Source organism: Nyctibius grandis, chromosome 24 (assembly GCF_013368605.1).
Source record: "Nyctibius grandis isolate bNycGra1 chromosome 24, bNycGra1.pri, whole genome shotgun sequence".
Lineage (NCBI taxonomy): Eukaryota > Metazoa > Chordata > Aves > Nyctibiiformes > Nyctibiidae > Nyctibius > Nyctibius grandis.
The window spans coordinates 7676141-7699994 of record NC_090681.1 but is presented as its reverse complement, the minus strand read 5'-3'; the positions used below and the strand labels follow the sequence as shown (position 1 = coordinate 7699994).

The 23854-nt window shown below is 39.3% G+C and overlaps 1 protein-coding gene across 3 annotated transcripts in view; it reads left to right on the top strand.

The window, feature by feature from the left end:
- The window catches only part of RLF (RLF zinc finger), a 56937-nt gene extending 33083 nt beyond the window's left edge, over positions 1-23854 (top strand). For all 3 annotated transcript variants that reach the window (XM_068418003.1, XM_068418002.1, XM_068418004.1), the window contains 4 exons: positions 1716-1918; positions 7867-8003; positions 16055-16196; positions 18707-23854. In XM_068418003.1, the coding sequence (XP_068274104.1) occupies positions 1716-1918; positions 7867-8003; positions 16055-16196; positions 18707-23440 (5216 nt within the window). In that variant the 3' untranslated portion in view covers positions 23441-23854. The remainder of the gene's footprint in view (positions 1-1715; positions 1919-7866; positions 8004-16054; positions 16197-18706) is intronic.

Below are 23854 nucleotides of genomic sequence, written 5' to 3'. Positions count from 1 at the left end.
GCTGGCGGCCAGTCACCAGTGGGGTTCCTCAGGGCTCAATTTTAGGGCCAGTGCTCTTTAATATTTTTAAAAATGGTCTGGGTGCAGGAGCCGAATGTATGTGAAGTAAGTTTGCTGATGATACTACATTAGAAGGAGCTGTGGACTCCCTTGAGGGTAGAGGCCTTACAGAGAGATCTGGATAGGCCAGAGAGCTGGGCAGTCACCAGCTGTATGAAATTTAACAAGAGCGACATTCTCCACCTGGAATGGGGTAATCCTGGTTATACATACAAATTGGGGGGCGAGAGGCTGGAGAGCAGCCCTGTGGAAAGAGATGTGGGGCTTTGGGTTGATGGCAAGTTATGAGTCAACAGTATGAGCCAACAGTGTGCCCTGGCAGCCAAAGGGTCCAACCATGTCCTGGGATGCATCAAGCACAGCATTGCTACCTGGTCGAGGGAGGTGATTGTCCCAGTCTACACTGCACTGGTGCGGCCCCACCTCGAGTACTGTGTGCAGTTTTGGGCACCTCAATATAAGAAGGACATCAGACCATTAGAGTGTGTCCAGAGGAGGGTGACCATGGTGGTGAAAGGCCTTGAGGGCAAGATGTACAAGGAGCAGCTGAGGTCACTTGGTTTGTTCAGCTTGGAGAGAGAAGGCTAAGGGGGGACCTCATTGCAGTCTACACCTTCTTCAAGGGGGACAGTGGAGAGGGAGGTACTGATCTCTCTGGTGACCAGCAGACAGGACACGAGGCAATGGAATGAAACTGCATCAGCGGAAGTTCATATTGGATATTAGGAGAAGGCTCTTCACTGAGAGAGTGGTCGGTCCCTGGAACAGGCTCCCCAGAGAAGTGATGACAGCACCAAGCCTGTCAGAGTTCAGGGAGCATCTGGATGATGCTCTTAGTCATATGGTTTAGTTTTAGGTAGTCCTGCGAGGAGCAAGGAGTTGGACTTTGATGATCTTTATGGGTCCCTTCCAACTTGAGATATTCTGTGGTTCTATGATAACTACCTGGCAAGAGAATCAAACTCAATCGGTGAGGTTTTTAATCAGATTAAGTAAATCTTGCTAACTACTTACAAAAATAATCTGAAGTTACATTTTTACTATTGAATTAGTTCATCAGGTCTCATAATGATTAGTTGTATTTGGTTGGTCTAGAGGATAAGCCTAGCATGTCTCAAACACAACTCTTCCAAAGTACCACAAAGATAACATTTCACCCTCTACTTCATTTTGTATATTTTGGCATTATGTGAGGTTTTAACAACTTGGGTAGAAAAATCTCTGGTTGAAAAGTATGTAATGCTTTGTTTGAAATATTTTCAGTTCTTTGGAATATGAAGCTATAATGAAAAGTTGAAGATTTTGAATCTCAGCTAAACTACTGTATCTTGTTCAAAATACTCTATGGTTTGATCAGTGTCCTTTAGCCACTGCTGTGGCATACTGCTTTACTGTGTTAATGAATGCTCTCTTGGTTGGGGGGGTGTCTGTTTTCTGTAGCCCAGCATTCTCTCCCTACACAGTTGGTCTGAATTTGTTTGGGAGAAAATATTCCATTTATTGCTGTCACTTTTTATCACACCTAGAGTTTCCTAAGAAAGCTGACTGTACTTATACAAGTTTGTGATAAAATAAAGTGTGAATGCAGTGAGACAATTTCAGTTAAGTGTCAGCTGTAAATTGGTGTATTCTCAAAGGCTTTTTTCTTTTCCTAGCTAATAAATTGATTACACGAGAAGGGCCTTCCTTTCTGCAGATGCGAATAAAACATTTGATGAAGTCAAACTGCATCCCACAAGCTACTTTCTTGTCAAAATTGTGTGCAGATTCTCCAGAAATTGCAAATGTTTCATCTTTTCGCCAAGCCTACATCACATGTGTGTGTTCTATGCTGCCTAATGAAGACTCCATTAAGGAGGTTAGTAATCCATAGTCCCTTTTTAATGTATATCTATCAAGCATTTTAGAATTTATTTCTGCAATATTAAGAACCGAAGCTGAAGAGTGAAACTGTTGCAGCAGAGTTCCGAAAGACAAATGATCTGTTGCAGACTGCAGTAGAAAAGAACATTTATATTAACTGCTGGTGTAGAAAAGTATGTATTATATGCTTGCATTCGAGGTTAGATATGTTTGAAAGCTTAAAATAAGGCTTGTAATTTCATTCCCCCTTGTAAGCAAAATATAATTTAAAAGCTGTCTTTTCTGACTCAAATACTAGTACTAGAGCAGTTACTTCTAGTCATTCTGACCTAGGAAAGAAAAGTTTAAAAAACAAAATGAAACAAAACCCCACAAAACAAGCAAACAAAAACCCGCTTAAAGTTGTTGCTCCAGAACTTGAAACCCAGTTTTAGCAGTTAGTCTTCCTCTTACAGTAAGTCATAGCAATGATTTGTGTTAACACGCTGCAGTCGCAACAGCAATCAGACAACTCTTGCCTCTGTTGCCTCTTGATCTCACACATCTGTTATTTTATCAATCTCACTGTTCTTGTTAGAGTTGTATGGGTTTGGTGTAGTTTTAAATGTGAAACTTGAACATTTTGAGTAAGCCTTTTTGAAACGGGGGAAGCTTCACATAAAAAATGCAACTCTTGTGTCTGCACTTCCTGAGTGAGTGGCAGACTTGTTTGGAATATTCTTGTTATGCATGTAAACTATTTAAAAAGCATTCCTTTAAAAATACTTCTTTTTTAAAATAAGTATTTGGATAGGTGTACCCTCAGACAGTCTCTTCAGTTTGAGCCAGATTCCCCTCAGTTTGCTGTGCTGTAGGAGCGATGAATGCATTTAACACCTCACTGCAGACATGATCTGCGTACTGGAGGTGTTGGGGATATATGGGTAGCTTGAAACATGTTCTTTGATTGGACTGGCTACTAATGATGAACAGCATAGAAATCACATTAAATTGTGTTCAGTTTTTAGTTTCATTTAAGAGTTGTGAAGTGCAGCTGTTTTACCTAGATACTCAGAAAAGTGTCTTGACTTGCCAGTCAAGTATAGAAGTATAGAAGCTAGAACACAGACTGAGGAACTGAATGAAATTATGCTAACCACTTAATTAAACCTTTTAAGGGAAAATAAAGCCACTAAGCATCAAAGCAGTATCTTAAAACTATGGTTTATTGACTTGACTGGACCTGTAGCCAACACTGTGAAAAGTGTAGAGTCAGTGGTGTTACAGTGCCAGAGAGTTGACGTAAAGAAATGATAATATGAGGATTTGTGTGTAATGTTTCTTTGCATGCTTGGTCACAGGTATTGTGTAGTTGTCACTCTTTACAGAATTGCTGAAATCTGAGACTTCTAAAACACTTCTGTTTCCACCTGTCTTCAGAAGGCGAGAATTGTGTTATATGTTCATGTTACCTATTGTCTTCCTTAGGTAGAAAGTTATCAGGTCTAATGACAAGTGGGCAAAAGAGAGAGAAAAAAGATGAAAGATGAAGAACTCAAAGAATGGCAGCTGCTGGAGAACGAGAGGTGGCAATAACCAAAAATCCAGCAGGGGGAAGAGGGAATTAACTGTAATAAAAGAAATAAGGGTTAAGTGAAATCTGAAGTTCAGATTAGGATGGGATAGATGGAGGAACAGGGCTTAAGTAAGAAAGTAAATGTTACAAAAAGGGGTGAATATGAGTGAAGATAGCTTGGGGAGGACTGGAGAGAAATAATTTGTTTCAGAAGATTAGACAATGTATGGTCATCCCTTTCCAGGAACTGGAAGTGATTGGCATGGCTAGGTCAGGCTTGGAAGTTAAGTTGCTCAGCTCCTAAAAGTTAAGGCTGGTGAACTACTTCTATCTATATCTATAGGCCATCACATACTTATATACATGTGTATAGGTACATTCATATATATACACACACGTACATATATGTGTGTGTATGTATATATATATATGGTTATAACTCTGTGTGTATATACACTATATATAAATTGTCCTTTTCATTTCTGGTACCTTCTGATACCTTGAATTGATCCTAAGGAACACATGTAACAAATAATATGACTGTGTAATTATGTGTTCACAAGAATCTCATGCTGCTCTGTGAGAAACATAGAAAGTAACAGAACTAAGAATTGCTGTCTGGCTTACCGAGTCTGGTGTTTGGCTTGAATCTGCCAATTTTATTGAACCAATGAAAATGCTAATTAAAGAGGTTCTCCTACATGCTGGTTAACAAGTAGTTAATAACACTCTTTACTATTGCAAAAAGCATAAAGCCCCAAATGTTCCGTAATCTAAGATGGCTTTCTCTGCAAGGCAAGTGCCAGCCACATGTAGCAATAAAACAGGGTTTTCAAATGAAACAACCAGTTAAAATTAAAACCAGATTGTTTGTTTCAATCATAACTGGTCACCTCTGTAGAATGTCAGTGTGATTGCTTGCTAGGTTGAATTTGAGCTCCATATAGCCATCACTTATCATCAAAGTAGGATTTTTTTTTAGTCTGGACTGTATTTGAGAAAGACCATTCAAAAATCTGAGAGTAAAGCACTAGAGGAAGTCTGAATGTAAGGAAATCCCTGTTATCCCATTCATAAAAATTTCAACTGGGAAGCTTAAGAACAGTCATCTTTTGGAGGCCCTCTCCAGACACTGCCTACAGAATAAGGAATTGTTCTTGGGTTGTATGCTTAAAAGAGCAAGAGGGAAAGACAATGCAGCTTGTTAAAACACTGGGGAAGGATAGTTGCTTATCATGAGTTAGCTTGCAAAAATATTCTTAGTTACTGTATTGTTTCCATTGTCAAGTTAAACCAAGTGTTCTCTTCCCTCTGTAATTTCCAATTTGATTGGAAGATTACAAGAACTTAACCTAAATCTTCCTTGCCCTGCAAACTGTCTATGCTTAATTAAATACTTTTGATATAAAACATGTTCTATTATTAAATTTTGAGGCAGCAGCTCTGAAATTCTTGCAGCTGTAGCAGCATTATTTAATGTAAATAAGGTAATATGCTACAAAAGAGTAGCCTGCATTTACAGGCTCAAGAGTATGTTGTCCCAACTCAGCTAGGGGGGAATTTACAGTCTCTGAGCTGAAACTAAATTGTCTTTAGTCAGTTCATGGTGTATCTCTAGCTCCTGAAAGGAGGGTAAGTCTCTCTAGATAAGCAGGTTGGGTGCCCTACTAAAAAAACTGGTAGAAGTCTTAAGTTAATGGTAGGAAATTTTTATGGTGACATAAGAAATGAGATATCATTGTAATGTTAAAACTTTTTCTTCAAACTAAAACAACATGGAAGACAAAGACAAGATAAATCTTACATGGTTGTATGTTCCATGGAATAACCTTGAGGAGTAAACTGGCATCCTTCTTGTTAACGGAACGTGGGGAGGATGACAGCATTTTTCAACAATTCTAATTTAAAATATCTTAGTACTGCTCATTCTGCAGTCTCTGAACTTTCATTCAGCTGCTGGTCTTGTTGGGTTTCTAACAGAGTAACAGAAGCACAGGTTAGCATTCCAGGTTTAGTAAAGACACTTTAAGTTACTAAGTGTCTGGTTTGTCACTTAAGTGACTGACTAGATATTGTTGCATGAATTCAAGCTGTGCATTTGGACTTTTTGTCTTAAATATTATTTTAAAAAAACAAAACACGTAAAAAAAAAACAAGGTCTGAAACAAGATGGATCATTGACAAAGTTTGAAATAAACAGAACTTGAAAACAAATTGCCTTGTTGCTTACTCAGTAGTTAATGTCCTGAATATGAGTCAGTTTGGCCAAAAGGAATCAAATTTCTTTGTGAGAAGGAGAGTGAATCCAAAGTGCTGTGTGACTACAGGCTGCTCCCAGTGCCATAGACATGCCTGTTGCTGGAGCTCATGTTTGTGCTGTTCCTGCTGGTCCAGCACACAGAAGAAGTTCCAGGTCTTGTTACAGTGCAAGTCTGAGTGAGGAGTAACCGATGGCTGCTAAAAATGAGGGTTTTATTGTTCTGTAGCCTAAGAAACCCTAGTCAGTGGGTTTTAAGTTTTTAGTTTTAAAACAGTGGTAGCGTTGTTCAGTGATTATTCCTTTAATGGAACTGGGAAACTGAGCATGGTCTCTGTCAAGTGATGCCTGGCCAAGTAGATCACAGGCTGCCATGTCGTCCTCATATTTGTGGAGGAAACATATCCCATATTTCCATGCTCTGACAATTTTTGTTTTTCTAAAAACCAAGACCTAGAAGATCAGGTTTGTATCAAACCGCTGCAGGCAGCCTCTTGCATGATGTAAGAATGTTTGCCGCTGTATTGAGGAGATGACAGTGTATAATTGTGGAAATTATCGAAGACAAAAGTTTGGGTCACTTAGCTTTGTTTTCCTGACTTGCTTTATAAAATGTGCTGATGGAAACTGTCATCTATAGAGAATAGGAATAACTGAGTGGTAGAATACTGTGAGAAGACTGGAGTTGCCCAGCTATCAGACCTGTATTCAACTAGACTTCCCACACAAGCTGAAAGCCTGTGTGCCTGTAAGTACCGAAGGCAGATGAGAACAGAAGAAAGGTACTGCTGGCAAAGGATGTTGGAGGGAGATAGTATGCAGCAGTATCCTTTTTTTTGTTGTTTTTATCTGTAAGCTGGAAGAGCCGTGTTCTCTCCTGTGCAGTGATGAACACCTTCAAAATTCTTCCATGTGGCCACTGGTATGGGCTTACTTTTCCATCTTGCCAACCTGATGGAGGTGGCACTTCATTTACAGATATTCTAAGTGCTTATTATTTCTGACATGCAAGGAGCAATGATGTCTGTCCCCTTAGTTAGCAAAGCATTGTCACTTAAATCAGTTCTTTAGGTTTCTCTCTTGCCAGAGGTGAGTCCGTGACAAAACACTAGACCAAAACAATCTGCTATGTTTTACTCTTTTTCAAATGCAAAACTGACACATCTGCAAGCACTTGCAGCTTGTGAATTGCTCTAAAAATGTCTGCTGCAGAAGGTCAGTCATGGGTCTCCAGTTGATCGCCAAAAGTCAGTGGACCCTAGAAAATGCTGACATTGCTCAATGAACTCCAGTGTCAAGCCTGTGTGGAAAACTGGGGTAATACACCTGCTTCTGCTCTTCCTGCTGAATGTGAAAATTAGTTTGGTGTATTTTAACTTCCCTTTGGTCTTTCTAGATCATTATTTTTAATGATTAACAAGAGGTTTGAATTGTTTGTAGTAGCAACAGCTGATTAAGGTAGATGTTGCTTGAGTACAGCATATTATATGAAGTGGAATAGATCTGGTGGAAAATGTACTAAAAATATGTACTAAAAATAGTGTTGTCTTAATAGTAAAAGCACTTCATAATTACTGTTTGTGGTCTAGAATACTTGGCTTATAACCAAGCTAATGCCCTGTTTTGATACATGGATAGGTACTACCTTTAAGTAGGTTTCCAGAGCTTCCATGGGATTTGTCTCTTCTCTAAACACTTCTGTTTTTAACGTCATGCTTTGTGATTGTTCAGAATCAGCACTTACGGACAAAGAGGACAAGAGACTGGCTTTTTCACATCTCTTGACGTTTTTGGACCTGGGTTTTAATTTTCAAAAGGAAAACAGGGATGCCTGCAAGTGCAGAGAAGGAATGGGAAGTTTTAGATAGACTGTGGTTTGTATGTATTTTGTTAAGCTGCCCAAAATGGAAGTTAGTCTCAAAGAAAACAAGAGATTAGAACTAACATATGTGTACTTCTTTCAGCTACAGAATGGCATGAGGTGTGGTATGAAGTCTGGGTATTAAAAGGAGACATAATGTGTTCATGTGTTTGTGAGACCATTTCCTTTGATACGGTAAACATGCATTTCTTTTGTAAACATGCTGAGAATAAAGTGCCTTTTCTTTTAATTTGCTTTTATTCCTTTAAGATTGCAAAGGTGGATTGCAAAGAAGTGCTGGACATCATATGTAATCTGGAATCTGAGGGGCAAGAAAACACTGCATTTATTCTTTGTACAACATACCTTACTCATCAGCTTCAAACAGCAAATGTGTATTGCTCTTGGTAAGTATTAAATATTACCGCTACTCCTAACTGTTCCTCACTGGGCTTCAATGTAAGAGAATTGAACTAATATAGTACAAAAATATGTAGAGAAGGTGGATATATCTTTAAATTGAGAAGTACATCAGAGTGAAGTACTTTCTAGATAACTTGTGACAAAATAAATAAGGACTTATCTTGCTGCAGTCATAGAGCAGTTAAGTCAGACAATGTTTACATCATTTAAAAATGAAACAGCAGTCATTGTTGGCATTAACAGTAATGCTTCAACAACATAGTAGCTCTGTAAGTAGTGCTGGATCTGTGCTGTCTGGGTTGATATTAAACCTCTAAGCTTTGTGGTTCCACAAAGTATGTTGTAATTCAGTTTTTCCCTCTTGAATACTTAGACCCATGAGAGTTTGATGCCTTTTTTTCACTTCTTCCACAGACATGTAAGTAGTAGGAATGTGCAGAGGCAGCACCCTTTAAGTCCCCCCGCCCCTGCCTCTGAGAGCCTTTTTATATTTTTGTAATTGCTGTAACTCTGAGAATTGTAGTACTAGGTCTTGGCCAAATTGTGACTATAAAACTTCTCTGCCCTCTTAACTGGCTGGAGGTACAAAACTTTTTGCATCTCTGTTTCAGCAGTGGCAAACTGGTAGAGCCAAAGCAGGGAAGCTGTTTTCTGCCCCTTATGAAATGGGGTTGTAGTTTTTGCTTTCAAGGCATTGCTAAATGCGTAGTTTTCTCCTGTTTAAATGCTGATAAAGCTTTACATTACCAGCATCTCAAGTGTACCTTGAGAATTTGGATTTGATCAGCTGTGGTATTGTTCATTTACTCACTCCACATTTTAAAGCCATTAAGAAAAGTTTTCATAGCACTTAAGTGTCAGCAGGATGATTGATAGTTTAGCCTGGTCCAATCATCTGTACAAAAAGGCCAGAAGTATTTGCATAGTGCTTCTGTTTCAGGCCAGAAATGTCTTTTTGAGCAAAAGCATGCCTTGTAGAGAGAAATGAACTTGTGGAAGACTCAAAAGGGGAGAGTCCACCATACTTGGAAGTTCTAGAGGCTGACTGTGTTTCACAGCTGAAATGTGTCATTAGAGATTAGATTAGAGCCATGTCCAAAGAGATAAGGAGCTGAAGTCCATCCCATAATCTCTTTTTATAGAAAAAACAAAACAAACAAATAAAAAAAAAAAAAAAAAAAAAAACAAAACAAAACAAAAAACACAAACCAAAAAAACCAACAACAATAAGAGCTAACATTCTTTCAGGGTGAACTAAATTATGTTGTCCAAGGAGACTTGTTAAGGAGTTCTATCTAAAAGCTGTATCCCTAGGGTGCAAATGAAGAGAGTTGGACTTCATGTGTAGCTGAGACTTAAACTATTGGGACTGGAGAACAGACTTTGGTGATGTAGCATTTATTGTTGCAGAATAACACCTCTCTTTTGTGACAACTGCGGGTAAATTTTTTGCTTGCAGTACGAAGTCTGAACTGAAGCTAGTTAGAATTTGAATTAAAATTTCAAGTCCTGTCTTAACCTAGATTTTGTCCTGACTAATGAGTCAGGAGAGATCAATTAGAGCTGTAGATTTCTCATCTCCATGCCAGTATGGCCCATGATGGGGCCTGCCTAAGACTGTCTACACAAAACGTGGTGCAGCTGTAACATGAGGAGTTACTTCCACATCAGCTTTAAAATTGGCTAGCCTAGGTGACAAGCAGGGAAGGCTTGAAGATACAAATGTTAGCACAGTCTAGCAACACAAGTACGTTTCTACTTACAGAAGGTGTTGGCAGGTTTGTGTCCCTCATGCTGAAGTCATATCGTTACGTCTACACTGTTGTTAGTGGTTGTTCAAATGAAAGGTGGTGGTTCAAACTGTGCTGCTATGTCCATGCATGCCATGGCTGCCCCCTCTGCTGTCTGGACAAACTCAAGTTCCAGCTGCCTTCTATCAGGGATGAGACAGGAGAATGAAGTCTTCTGTCTAACACTGAAATTGTATAGGTGTGTAAATTCAAATTTTAGTACCGTACATACCACTCCTTGTACAACAGAATTGCACACAACCAATGCAGTCTGTACCCTCTGAAGAGCAAAGGTTCCAGGATGCTGGAGCCCAGATTGAAGAGGTTCACCTTCTGATGAAACTGGTGTAATACTTCTTGACCATCAGATTACTTTCTCACTTTGAGGCTGTACCTCTGAGTCTGTTTAAAAAGTGCTGTTGCTTGAAAATAAGGATGCCTTGCTGGTCTAATGGTGAACTGCTGTTTGATGGAGAGGCTGACTCCATTATTGACTTCTACCTACTTTCCTTGTGGCAGATGCAGATCTAGTGATTATTTAGCCACAAGGTAGATGAATTCAAGTGGCTGATATGACATAAAACTCTTAATTTGGAAGATTACTTTTGTCACATCATCCAGCTTAATTGATAAGGCATGAGATTACACATTACAGATGTTGTGGATATTATGGCTCACAAAAATGAGGAGGCCTCTGCTCCATACAAACTGTGGTGATCACTGAAATCATTACAGAGCTGATTTGAATCAGTGCCCTGGAAAAGAGATAAGGTAATGTTATTTTCTCTGCATTAGTAAATTGAGCTCAATCAGAAGCCAGCTCATGTCAGAGCTGGCTGGAAGGACAGGAGGTGTTAAGATGGACTCACTGCAATATGCATGTTTAGCCTAATCCTACAGCTAAAACTAAGGTGGAGGAATCTCGTGCTAGAGGTTGCTTGCTAGCCGTTATGCAGGCTTAAGTACAGCATAAATATACACTTAGAATACTTAACTAAATTGAATATATAAACTGAGACATACTGCTTTCTGTGACCAGCTGCTAGTTTTAAGGGGCAGCAATTGCTTAATTCACTTCAAAGAAGGTCCTGTCTGGTTCATAAAGACAGGATTGTAGTTGAAAGGTTATTTTACTCTGTGATGCTTAATCTGCTGATCATTTGGACTCTCCTTAAAATTCTTCTAGCAATGTCATTAATGCCTTTTGGATTTTGATTGTTAATAATAAAGTGTAACTTTTTCTTCTGTATATTTAATCACAAGCCTGCATAATAGTGTTTCAAGTCCAAAACTGATTTAAGTTTTAATCAGTTTCATAGTGTACTTCTGGCACATTGTGTAATTTGATAGACTAGAACCGAGGGGTGACTAAAACATTTACTAAAGACCTTTGAGAGGAGAGTAGGGAGTAAGAAGAGCAGAGACCCTCTGGTACAGTGTCATTTGCAGGTCAGCTTCCCTCTGTGCTGTTACGGATTTGGTTCAACAGACAAGCCCTAGCATATGTACTTGGAAATGTTCCACTCATCTGTAGGATCCTTAAATAAAATTGTTTCCTGCAGAATTTTCTGGATCATGTCCTTCTTGATTTTCAGAGTAGCAGTACATAGATGAAACATTTTCTTCTGGCCCCTGTCTGGCCTTTAACAGATGCTGTAAGCAAGCAGTGTTGTCCAGTGCAATCCTGCTTGCTGCCAGCCATCCATTCCCATTATTCTACTCCCTATGTTGCTTTGTGCAGTGTCAGAGTGAACGAGCGTAAGTGATCCAGATTGAAAGTGTTCTGGTTTAGAAAAAGGAAAAGAACTGTTGACAGCTGTGAACAGCAGGTGAAGGGAGGATGCTTTTGGGACTCTCAGTGTAGATGAGTGTCTTAGATAGTGGATGACGATGGAGCTTTGGTGCTGTGGAGTAACTACTGGGGAGGCAACTCATTGAAACTAATTGTTGGAGGCACACTTATTCAGAGTAAAGTTTTATCCACATCCTATAGAACTAAGAACTGAAGACAGGCTGAGAGAGTTTGGGCTGTTCAGCCTGGAGAAGAGGCAGCTCCAGGGAGACCTTCTAGCACCTTCCAGTACCTGAAGGGGCTACAGGAAAGCTGGAGAGGGGCTTTTTACAAGGGCATGGAGTGATAGGATGAGGGGGAATGGTTTTAAACTGAAAAAGGAGAGATTAAATTAGATATTAGGAAGAAATTCTTTGCTGTGAGGGTGGTGAGACACTGGCCCAGGTTGCCCAGAGAAGCTGTGGCTGCCCCCTCCCTGGCAGTGTTCAATGCCAGGTTGGATGGGGCTTGGAGCAACCTGGTCTAGTGGAAGGTGTCCCTGTCCGTGGCAGGGGGGTTGGAACTAGATGATCTTTAAGGTCCCTTCCAACTCAAACCATTCTGTGATTCTATGAACTAAGAAAGCGTTCTAGGGTGGGACGCAGTCGGCATGTAAGGAATCTGCTCTGTAATAGTTCCCCAAGCAACCTGGCCTGCATTCTTGGCTGTTCGGCACCTCTGAGAGAATGGAGGGTGGAACTGTGTGGAGATAACCATGGCCAGGCTGTGTGTAAACAAGGTAGGTACGGGAACTAGATGGTACCTCGTAGCTTATAAATCACATAGCTACGGTCAAATAAGAGATAACATCACCGTTCCACCGGAACGCTGGTTGCTGAGCTAGCAATTGTGGCGAAATTGTGTCCTATGGATGAACTTTGCTCGTTATAATACCAAAACACACCTCCATCCCAAAAGCTACCTGCTTCCCTCTGGCCCTGAGCATGCTTTCTGAATTTTTCTTAGTCTATACCTTTAAAATCAAAGTGAGAGAATTTTACACCAGTCAATAATAAAGGTATGTATGACTAGAGTCGCTCAAGCTCCACCTAAACGTAGGAAAATAGTATAAAATGCCTTTAAGAAAGAGGCAAGGTGGGGAAGATACCATCCCTGAGAAGTCAGGGAGACATCACTGCGGACTTTGGGATCAGTCAACGGGCTGAACCTCTCTTCCCCACCCATAGGGACGCCTTTGGGTAAGACTCGTACACTTGGTTATACCAGGTGCTTTCCTGGGAAACTTAGAAATCAAGCTTTTATTTGTAATCATATTAGTAGCGCTATGTAGTCATCTTGCTACATATATATGTTCATAGGTACCTAAGCATGCTCTACAGACAGTGTATTCATCACCGGCAATCTAAAAGGATCTGTATCTGTTGCTTAAATAAATTACCTTAACTGTGGAACTCGTTGCGAGGATTTTATTTTGGTGGATGCACCCAGATTTATGGTATAATCTAGAACCATGTCAGTTCATCGACCGTGACAGGGCCCTGCACTGTTAGTGCATCCGGACCTGTGTTAGTTCAGCGTATCAGCTGTTGAATGCAGCTGGGCTGATAGTGCCGACTTTGGCCTATTTCAGCCAAAATTTAAGGTGTCAAATTGGGCATCACTCAGAGGCTAAGCTCAGGTGCCCCCAGCCCCTCTGATATCTGAGGACAAGCTGAAATGCAAGGGGATTTAGTTTCTGCCAAATAAGCCCTCTTAAACGCAACAGATGCCATACTCATACTTGAGCCAGTCCTAACAATTTGCTGCTGCCAAAAAGCAGAAGATAAATTCTTGCCATATTGTGGTGTTAGCTGCATGAGTCTGCCTCATCTGTTGTTCTGGCTCTGCGCCCATCTGCTCTGTAGTGAGCACATTCATCTAACCCAGCCAAAACTGTGTAGCTTTCTACAGATTAATGCTTGATTAGTTTACCATGTGGTCAGACAAGTACCAGCAAAGTGCAACACTGGTGCTTCTAGAAGTTGTAAGCTGTTAAATCTGTTCAGATGTAACATCACTCTCAGTCTAGAAAGGGAAAATCTACCTCCCTTCCCTCCCGTCTTCACTGCCGTAGCATTGCCTGATGGCACAGTGCTAACTCTCCAACCCAGCACAAACCTCTTATTATTCTTGCACATTTGGAGAGCTTAAGCTATTTCACTAGCTTAGCTTGGCTCATCCTGTAGCCTCAAGTCTGTACCTCCAAGAGAAGATTAGGAAACCATATATGTATGTGGATTAGTGCTGTTGGCGTGAAGCTTCATTTCACAGCTGAAGATGAAAGCAAACTTAGATTTGTATATGTTATTCATCACCAAAATTGGAAGATTTTTGCAATGATTGTTGCTGATGATCATAAAATAATGTGTAATGCTACTTTTAAGACTGGAGGTATCTGCTGTGTTTGTAGCTTTATCTGAGAAGTAGTGCTGCTCTGGGCAGTAGTTCTGAGCTAGCTGATTGCCTTAGTCTCTAAGGAGTCAAGCAATTCATCAATCTATAAAATAATGTAATCTTTAACATTAATGCAAGTGGCGTGAAGTATGAACTGTAGCTAAGCACAACTTCAAAAAACTTTGATCTGATATGTTAGTAAGATTTTTTTACTTCTAAGTATTACTAGATATCTGTCTGGAGTTCTTTCAGTTCTCTGCTCTGTCTCATATCAATTTTAAAATGGAAAATTGCCCAAATATTGAGAGTTGGCCTTTCTTGCCTTACCATATGTGTGAGGAACATTTCTACATCACCATCCTTGAGGAGCCCTTCCAACAACGTACTTCAGCTTTGCAGAAAGAAGAGGTGGGAAGAGAAAAGAGAACAGGGCAAACACTGAAAACTTTTTGCTCTGTCAAAACCTCTTAGGAATAAGGATTATCCAGAGTGAAGCCCTTCTATTCTTCCAACCAGTGAAGCCCACTATTCTTCCAACTATGTAAACGTACTGAATAGATACACAAAATGACTGTTGTCTTGCTAAACTATTTTTCAAGTCTGTTTTGTTTCTGTTGTGGTGATGCTGAGTTAAAATTTTTTTGTAATACTTTATATATATTCTGTGCCTTCCTTGCGTAAGCTTCCATTCATAGAAATCTTCCATGTCAGTCCTATTGATGTTCAGTTAAATTTTAAATTTTGTCAGCTTCTTGGGGCTAAAGGGCAGTAGAAAAAGTTGCTGATATTTTGGGTGTCTGCCTTTTTTCCTCTCTAGTTCTGTTTTAGGATTTAAAAATAAAACATCTTGAATTATACTGTTTGTACACTAGTTTCTTGTAGGCCTGTGTAGCTTCTCAGCTGTCTGTTCCTGATTGTGAAGAGCTGTTAATTGCATTTCTAAGCCTTTAAACAAAAAAACCCACAAACAAACAAAAACCCTAAAAAACTGTTACCAGTAAATATTGTCCATTTTTGTGCAATAAATCTATCCTAGGTCAGATCTATAACAAGGCCTCATTCTCTTTCACTTGGCTTGGGGTTCAAGAGTAGAATTGCAATAATTCGAAGGAAAAACCTTGCCAATATTCAGTGTAAAGTGTGCCTAGGTCTGTCTTCTTGATTTTGGTTCTAGAGGCTATGACTGACCTTGCATCTAGAAACCTATAGGTATAATTTGATGCACAGAGTGGTTAAATTAGCAAAGGTGAAGTTTGCTCTACTAAAGGAACAGAAGAAAAGCTTTTTTCAAGTGATGTAGAAGGTACACATCCTATCACTGCTTTTCTGTTTCTGTGGCATTCACTGTGGTGGCAAAGCAACACAAAGTGACACATTGCATCATTCAATGGCTGTGTTGCGTTGGTTATAATAAATTGCTTAACAGAACATCTCTGTGCTCAAATGGTACGAGCAGTAAAGCACATAACTGCTCAAAGACAGTAGACAAAGCCTTCAGCTTACACAGCCTTGGTGTAACACTTCACAAAGTGTGTTCTGTTAGAGGTATCTTTAAAGTACTGAGGGGCAGTTACATCGCTTGAATGCCGGTGTCAACATCTAAGCTGCTTGCCTACTGGGAGAGAAGTGGCTACTTGACATTATGATTCATCTTACCTATTTTAAACTTCTGTGTGAACAGTTAAGGCTCTGCAAGTGTGGGGGTTTTTTACTTGTCTAGAAAGGAAGTCTATACAGCTATAGATGCCTGCATTAAGCGAGAGGAATCCCATTGCCCAGTGTCTTTCCCCATTAAATAACAGCAGATACACTGTGTTTTGATCTGGTGCTTGTTTAGGAGTAACACACAGTACCAGTTCTCTTCAGCATCTCTCAAAGGTGGAGACCTGACTGAAGTGTGTGGTGTTTTTTTAATAACACTTAAATTACTGTGGCATCAACTCTGAACTAAAGCGTGTAGGCTCTGGACAAATTGTGTGTGTCTGCAATGTTCTTACATTCTGCTTTCAACTCTTCACAGGGAACTGACACTTTTCTGGAGCAAACTGCAGAGAAGAATAGATCCTTCTTTAGATTCCTTTTTGGAGAGATGTCGTCAGTTTGGTATCATTGCCAAGACACTACAGCATTTATTTTTCTTGATAAGAGTCATACAGTCTGAAGTAAGTAAGCTGCAGTCCAGAATCTTTGGACACAGCCAGAACTGTTTACATGTATTGTTTTCTTAATAATGCCACTAAACTGATATGAAATATAGCTTATTTCATTATTCATACTTTCTGATAGAGTGCCTAATAACTTACTAATAAAAATATCTGCAAAATGCCTGCTATTGCAGTTTTGTGTCAGTTTGACACCTTGAAGTGACCTTCAATCAATGTGGACTGGTTGGTTTGTTACTCTGAAAATACAGTATGACAGTATTTTGCAAACAAAGCATTGCTGTGTTTTGACCTGATGCCTGTTTAGAGGTGAGGCACAGCAACAATTTTCTGCAGCATCTCTGAGAGATGGAGACTTGGCTGAAATGTCTCATATTTTTGTATCCTGAGAAAATACCTTTTCCTCAAAACGTGTGATACAGTCACATCTGGACTTCTACCTTCGGTTTTGATGCGTATCTTTAGAAAGTTGCAGAAAGGTTCAAGAGATGCTTAACAGCATTTTTTATAAACTTGTAATCTCTGTTTGAGGAGTAATGGAAAGACTTTAATTGATCCATCTAACTAAGAGGAAAAATATAGCATGTTCTTCATAAGCAGAGCAGAAGGGATAGCTGTGGTAACCTGGGTAGTAGCTCAATGGGATGTTTCTGTCTTCCTTTGATGGCTGCTCTGGCTGTTGGAATTGATTAGACTGAAATTTCCTGTGTCTGGTCACTATATAAGAGTAGATTTGTGGAGGGCAATTATGAATGAAAATGAATCAGGCACACTTTAAAGGAGGAAAAATAAGCTAGCTGATAATAACAGGATTGTAACTGGTTTAGTAGCAGTATTACACAGATCATGGACCTTAAGTTAGATAATGGGATTTTCCCTTAGGAATGTCACCATTTCCAAAAGATTTCAGATATTTCTTCCTGAAAAACAGCATAGTTTTGCACATGTAGAGTAGAATTTGCCACACAAACTTCAGTTTTATGAATGTTTCAATTAACAGTACCCTCTCAAATTCACTCATCTTTTTGCATTCTTATATGGAATTGAGTTAATTCAGAGTTAAGGCAGCAAATGGATTATGGATAAGACAGACAAGGTTCCTTTTTTCAACTAAATTTCTCTCCAGCTTCAGGTTTGTTTGCCTGGGAGTCTCTGTCACTGACTAGAGTTAATCCTGCAAACCAAATGAGTTATCAAGTGTGATTTGATAAGAGAAGAGCAAGTATCAGAGCCCAGTTTTAAGAGTCAAAGTAGAGATCAGAAAGGTTATATGATTGTTCTTTTGACAGATCGTAGAGGAGAGTCCAGAACTCTGATTTGGCAAAGATGAATTCCAGTAGAGATTGCACAATGTTTGCTCCTGGTTTTTCTAAAGTTGGCCTATTTCTACTTTTAAAACGTGCATGAATGTGCGCTTTATATATAAAGCATAATACATTGTTAACTATATACCAGTTCTTTCTGTGTTTCCTGCTAAACCATATTAAAATTTCTTCTCCTGGGGAAATAGCTTTTTGGTTGCTGTCTGGCAAATTAACACTGTTACTGAATTAAAGAACTATTGCATGACTTCCAATAGGCACTGCACAGTGAGTGTAAGAGCTTGCCAATTCTTTTAACTTGTTCTTAGTTCTTGTGGATCTTTACCATCTGAGCTGGTGTGGATGTGGTTGTGTTAGCCGCATGTCATCTATCTACACTATTCATAAATAACTGTTACTAATCTTTACTAACAATAGTTACTTCATGCATTCAGATTCTTTATGCTGAAAAGTATGCTTTTGGAACAAGGTAACTTTCCATTTTGTCCATGTAGAATTTGGAATATATTATTTTTTAAAATCAGCATGTGAATAATATTTGTAGGTATCTTCCTGATACTATTGAGCAGCATCTCAAAGTTGCATAGACTCCTCAGAAAACGTTTGGAAGTGAAATCCCAGTTGTCTTCATCAGGACTCATTTCTGCTACTGTACTGCTTATGCCGTTGAAGGTTATTTTGTTTCAGGGTGTGAATTTACATTACTTTCCTTATTACGCAGTATGGCATGTTCGGAATTTATATCCTGTATGGATGCTGCGAGAGGAATGTATATGGAAGATTTACACCGTTCTCTTTTAGACATCTGACTTAATTATGATTGAGAGTCATTCAAGGAGGAGCAAGAGGAGTTAGAAAGATGTTTTGCAACATCTAACGCCTAAACTAGTTTGCGTGACTCCTCCACAGAGTGCGCTAAATGTGAAGTGGCTCCTCTCGCTTGAAAAGTAGAAGAGTTTTCTCACGTAAAATAAACTACAACTTTCTAGAGTATGCTCAGTGACTCGGGCACTTAAAACTCAGAAGCCTGAATACATTCTGAATGGGCTGTAGTCTATTGGATGCTCTCATTGCACGTTTTTTTCATAGAACAGTTCTAGAGAGAATGTACTTATCCAAGAAAAGTAACATTTGTTTTATGGCTGTTTGTTGTTTGTTTTTTTCTTTTTTTCTTTTTTTTTTTAACAGGCAGAAGAAGCAGGACTTGCTGTGTCTGTTTTGTTATGTGTGAGAGCCCTTCAGATCAGATCAAACGGAAGTGATGAAATGAAGACATCAGTATGTAAAACAATTGCATGCCTTTTACCAGAAGACCTTGAAGTTAGAAGAGCTTGTCAGCTCACAGAATTTTTACTTGAGCCAACTCTGAGTGGATTTAATGCGTTGGAAGAGCTCTATATGCAACCAGATCAAAAATTTGATGAAGAAAATGCACCAGTTCCAAATTCACTCCGTTGTGAGCTGCTGTTAGCTTTAAAAGCATATTGGCCATTTGATCCTGAATTTTGGGACTGGAAGACTTTAAAGCGACATTGCCTTAAACTGTTAGGGAAAGTAGCTTCTGATTCTGAGGATGATGCAAGTTGTAATATGTCGATCAATGAAACTGACATGTTAGAAACTTTCTTTAGTGACTACGATGAGACAAAAGAACATAGATATTATTATGGAAGAGACACAATGAACCACCCTAAAGAAAAAGTAAGAGTAAAAAAACCAATTGGTTCTTCAGAAAGATACCAGAGATGGCTTCAATACAAATTTTTTTGTGTGCTCTGCAAAAAGGAGTGTATAGAGGCTAGAATACTGCATCATTCTAAGATGCATATGGAAGATGGTGTTTATACATGTCCGGTCTGTACAAAAAAGTTCAAGAGAAAGGAATTGTTTGTACCACATGTAATGGAACATGTTAAAATGCCACCTAGTAGAACACACAGACCTAAAAAGAAAATAATACTGAAAAAAGAGAGATCACCACAAATGACAACTGCTTCCAGCAGCCCACCCCCAGTGTTTCAGGAAAAGTCACATCAGCCACAGCTGCCCGAAAACTTTGAAAATGACACAGATGAATACGTCACATTTAGCCAACTGGAAAATTGCCAGCTACAAGACAGAGATATCTATCCATGTCCTGGAACAGATTGTTCTAGAGTATTTAAACAGTTTAAATATTTAAGTGTACATCTGAAAGCTGAACATCAAAACAATGATGAGAACGCAAAACACTACTTGGATATGAAAAACAGGAGAGAGAAGTGCGCTTTCTGTCGCCGACACTTCATGACATCCTTCCATTTGCGGGAGCACGAACGCGTGCACTGTGGGCCTCAACCATATATGTGTGTGTCAATGGATTGTTATGCTAGATTTGGGTCAGTTAATGAGCTTCTCAATCACAAACAAACACATGATGATCTTCGTTATAAATGTGAGCTAAATGGCTGTAATATTGTTTTCAGTGACTTGGGGCAACTTTATCATCACGAGGCACAGCACTTCAGAGATGCATCGTATACCTGCAATTTCTTTGGATGCAAAAAGTTTTATTATTCAAAAACTGAGTTTCAGAATCACCTTGCAGTGCATAATATTCAAGTGTCAAATGGGGAAGCAAAGCAAGCACTAAAACTTGGAGAGTCGGCTCCGAAAGACAAATGCAGTTATCTTCCAGAGTCTCAGCTGCTGGAACAATCTGAGAATTCCGGTCTGAACAATAACTTGGATCCCTCAGGCTCTCAGGAAATTCCACAGATTAAGGAAGAAGCTCTCTCTGACAGTGAAGATCTAGACAGTGAAAGTAATTGCAGTCTTCATTGTGGGGACCACAGCGCAGATGCTGCAGTAAACCAAGGCCAGATATCTCCTCTACTGATTGAAACAATGGCTCACAATCAATCAGTTCCAGGTTTTCACATGACCCAAGAAGGAGTCCTCCATCCAGCAGGCGTGAAACAACAATGTTCTAATGTGGCAGTTTGCTTTGATGAAACAAAAGTTTCCTGTGGTTTTGAAGGCTGCTGTTCCACACACAAAAATTCCAGAAGTATGCAAAAACACCTCCGCAGGGCTCATCCATATAACTTTAAAGGTAAAAAACATACAGAGATGAAAACTAAAGACTTTCTCGATCTGTTGAGTGACGCTCAGGACAGTAAATCCCCTACTGACATCAGTGCAGAGTTAGGTCATAATTCAGATACAAATGCTGACTCTCCAGAAAGCTTGTATTGTAGCGTAGATGCTAAAGGAAGCAATGGCCTGAAGGAAGAAGCTTGTCCTTCTTCCCCAGAAACATCTTTTTATGACAGTTCTAAAGAATCAAATATTGAAGATAACATGTTGGAACTAATGTTAGGCTTGAAGCATCTAAGCTTAAAAAATTCTAACATTCAGAATTCTTCAAGACACAAGGCTTTTTTGGGCTCTTTACAGTCCTATTCATCTAGGGATGCCAAGTGCCCCGAGTCAGTAGATGAAACTACCTCAAAATTTCAGCTTCAAGTGCAACAAGATAATTTACCCAGCCAGTACCTTACTCAACTGGCAGCTAAACCATTTTTCTGTGAATGTCAAGGATGTACGTGTGAGTTTGTGACCAGAGAAGCTCTCTTAATGCATTATGTTAGAAAGCATAACTATTCAAAGGAAATGGTTCTTCAGTTAAATATGTTCCAGCATCGGTACTCACCATTTAAGTGTCATATTTGCCAAAGATCATTTACAAGAAAAACACACCTTAGAATTCACTATAGAAACAAACATCAAATTGGCTGTGAGAGGGGAACTCAAAAGGTGTGTTCTAATGAAAAATTTGATCATGTAGGTTTATGTACAGATGACATGCATAAAAATAGCACTGTTCCAACACCTGTCTGTGCAACCAACATTGAATTCCTTGAACATTCAGACCACTCTGACCAGCTGTGTCATCCTAAAAAGGAAGACTGTAGTTCTGAGACAGATTTGGAGTCCAGTGAAGAAACAGACAATAATGTAACAAGAAAAACATCCAACATAGGTTCTCTGGACAGTCATAGGGAAGAACTGGAAGCAAGAGAGGGAAGAGGAAGCAAAAGAACAGTTGCTAAAGGAAACTTATGTTATATATTGCATAAGTACCACAAACCATTTCATTGTATACATAAAAGTTGCAACTCAGCATTTACCAGCCAGAAAGGTTTGATTCGCCATTATAGAACCGTTCACCAGTATAATAAGGAACAGCTCTGCTTAGAAAAAGACAAAGCAAGAACAAAAAGGGAACTTGTCAAATGTAAAAAAATATTTGCATGCAAACACAAAGACTGTGGTAAGCGTTTTTTATGTTCTAAAGCTCTTACTAAGCATTGTATTGACTTCCACGATGAACACTTGGAGGATCAAAAACTGCTTTCTGAAGCTGAATCTGCAAGATTTGCTTGTAACCAGCCCCACTGCCCTGCTGTATTTTATACCTTTAATAAGCTTAAACAGCACCTAATAGAAGAACATGCCAGTGAAGAAAAGTTAAACAAAGATTTTGAAATCCATTGTGACCTTAATGGCTGTGATCGAATTTTCACAAATTACAGTCACTACTCTCAGCATGTATATTTCCGCCATAGTGAGTATTATGATAGTCTCTTTGGAAATCAGAGAGAGGAGGAAGATGATAAAGAGACAAATGAACAAAGTTATTTGAAAGACAGTTTTGATGTAAGCAAGCAGAATGGGAAGCAGTTAAAAGAAAAATCTAGAAGAAATAGCAGAAGTAGAGAAAAGCATTTGATGAATTTCAAAACAAAAGAGGAAGCCCTACAAATGTGCAAAGAGAAGTCTAATCAGACCCAGTACCCTTGCATGGTTCAAGGATGTCTGTCTGTTGTCAAACTGGAAAGCAGCATACTGAGGCACTATAAGCGCACACATCAGATGACCAATATGTATATAGAGCAACGGATTCAGAAACTTGTTGTTTGTGTTAAATGTGGCATAATGATTGAAAAACAGTCCTGCTCCGAAAGAGCTGTAGAGTTGGATAAAAAAGGTGTAGAAGAGGATAAATCAGCTAATCCTGAGCATGTGCAGGAAAGTGAAAAACCTCTTGTTCCAAATACTGACTGTGATCCTCCAGATGTAAGCAACGAAGACCAAAAAAGATGTCCATCGAGTAGTGTGAGTTTTGATGCGAGTGCCTTTATGTATTCAGGCACTTTAAAATACAACCACAGTTCAAAGAACACCTGTTTTGAAGAGCATAACATCAGGGACACGGTTACGTGCAAAACTAAAGATTTTTCTGAAAGTAGTGAAAGAGAGAATAGCTCTTATTTCTCCAGTTTACAATTAGAGTTGCCAAGAGAGGAAGACCCAGAAGGATGTCAACGTAGCGCAGTTAATCAGAATGCAAAAAGAAATGTACTTTGTGCTCCAAAAGACAAATTTCAGAAGCCTCCAGTGTCCAAACCATTTGATTTAAAGACATATAAACCAATGGGATTTGAGTCTTCATTTTTAAAATTTATTCAGGAAAGTGAGGGGAAAGATGATGACGATGATGATGATTTTGATGAAGTAGTAGAATGGGAGTCTCCTGAGCAGCTGCCGGTAGATAAAACCTTGCAAAAAGAGGGAGATGGTCAAGGGGATACACCAGTAAACGACTTTGTAAATGACAAAAATGTAACCGTACCCCAAAATAATCACGGGCAGCTAACAGAAATCCAGCCCCTGTTGTCAGAATCGTCATCTGCCCCTTCTTTAGAAAATTTGAGGGCGATCTTGGACAAGGCACTAACGGACTGTGGAGACCTTGCCTTAAAACAGCTTCATTACTTAAGACCAGTCGTTGTTCTTGAAAGATCCAAGTTTTCCAAACCGCTCATAGACTTATTTCCAACAAAAAAGGCCGATGAGCTTTGTGTAGGAAGTACGTAATTAGTTTTGCTTAGAGCAGATCGCCTCCACTACTGCTATATGGGGAGAACTTCAAATTAGAACAGTAATTGTTACAGTACACACTGTTTAGGTTAGTTTAGACTGTTTAATTCCATGAATGTATAATATCTGTCAAAAGTATTGGCCAAGTTAATTTAGCTCCCCATTTTTTTCAGTGGACTATGCTGATTTTGGTGCTATTTAACACATCAGAATACTGGGGGCTTCCTCTTGAAAGAGTAAATGTGCATGATTGTATATGGAACAAGTACTGGGGTACCAGGGTTTGGGGGGCGATGGAGTTATTACTTGACTTGAATGTGCACCCTAGGGTGCTTTGTGTAACATATTGTACACTACAGCATCTTATATTTTTTGAGTTATGAGTTTCAATAAATTACAGTTTTTCACCCA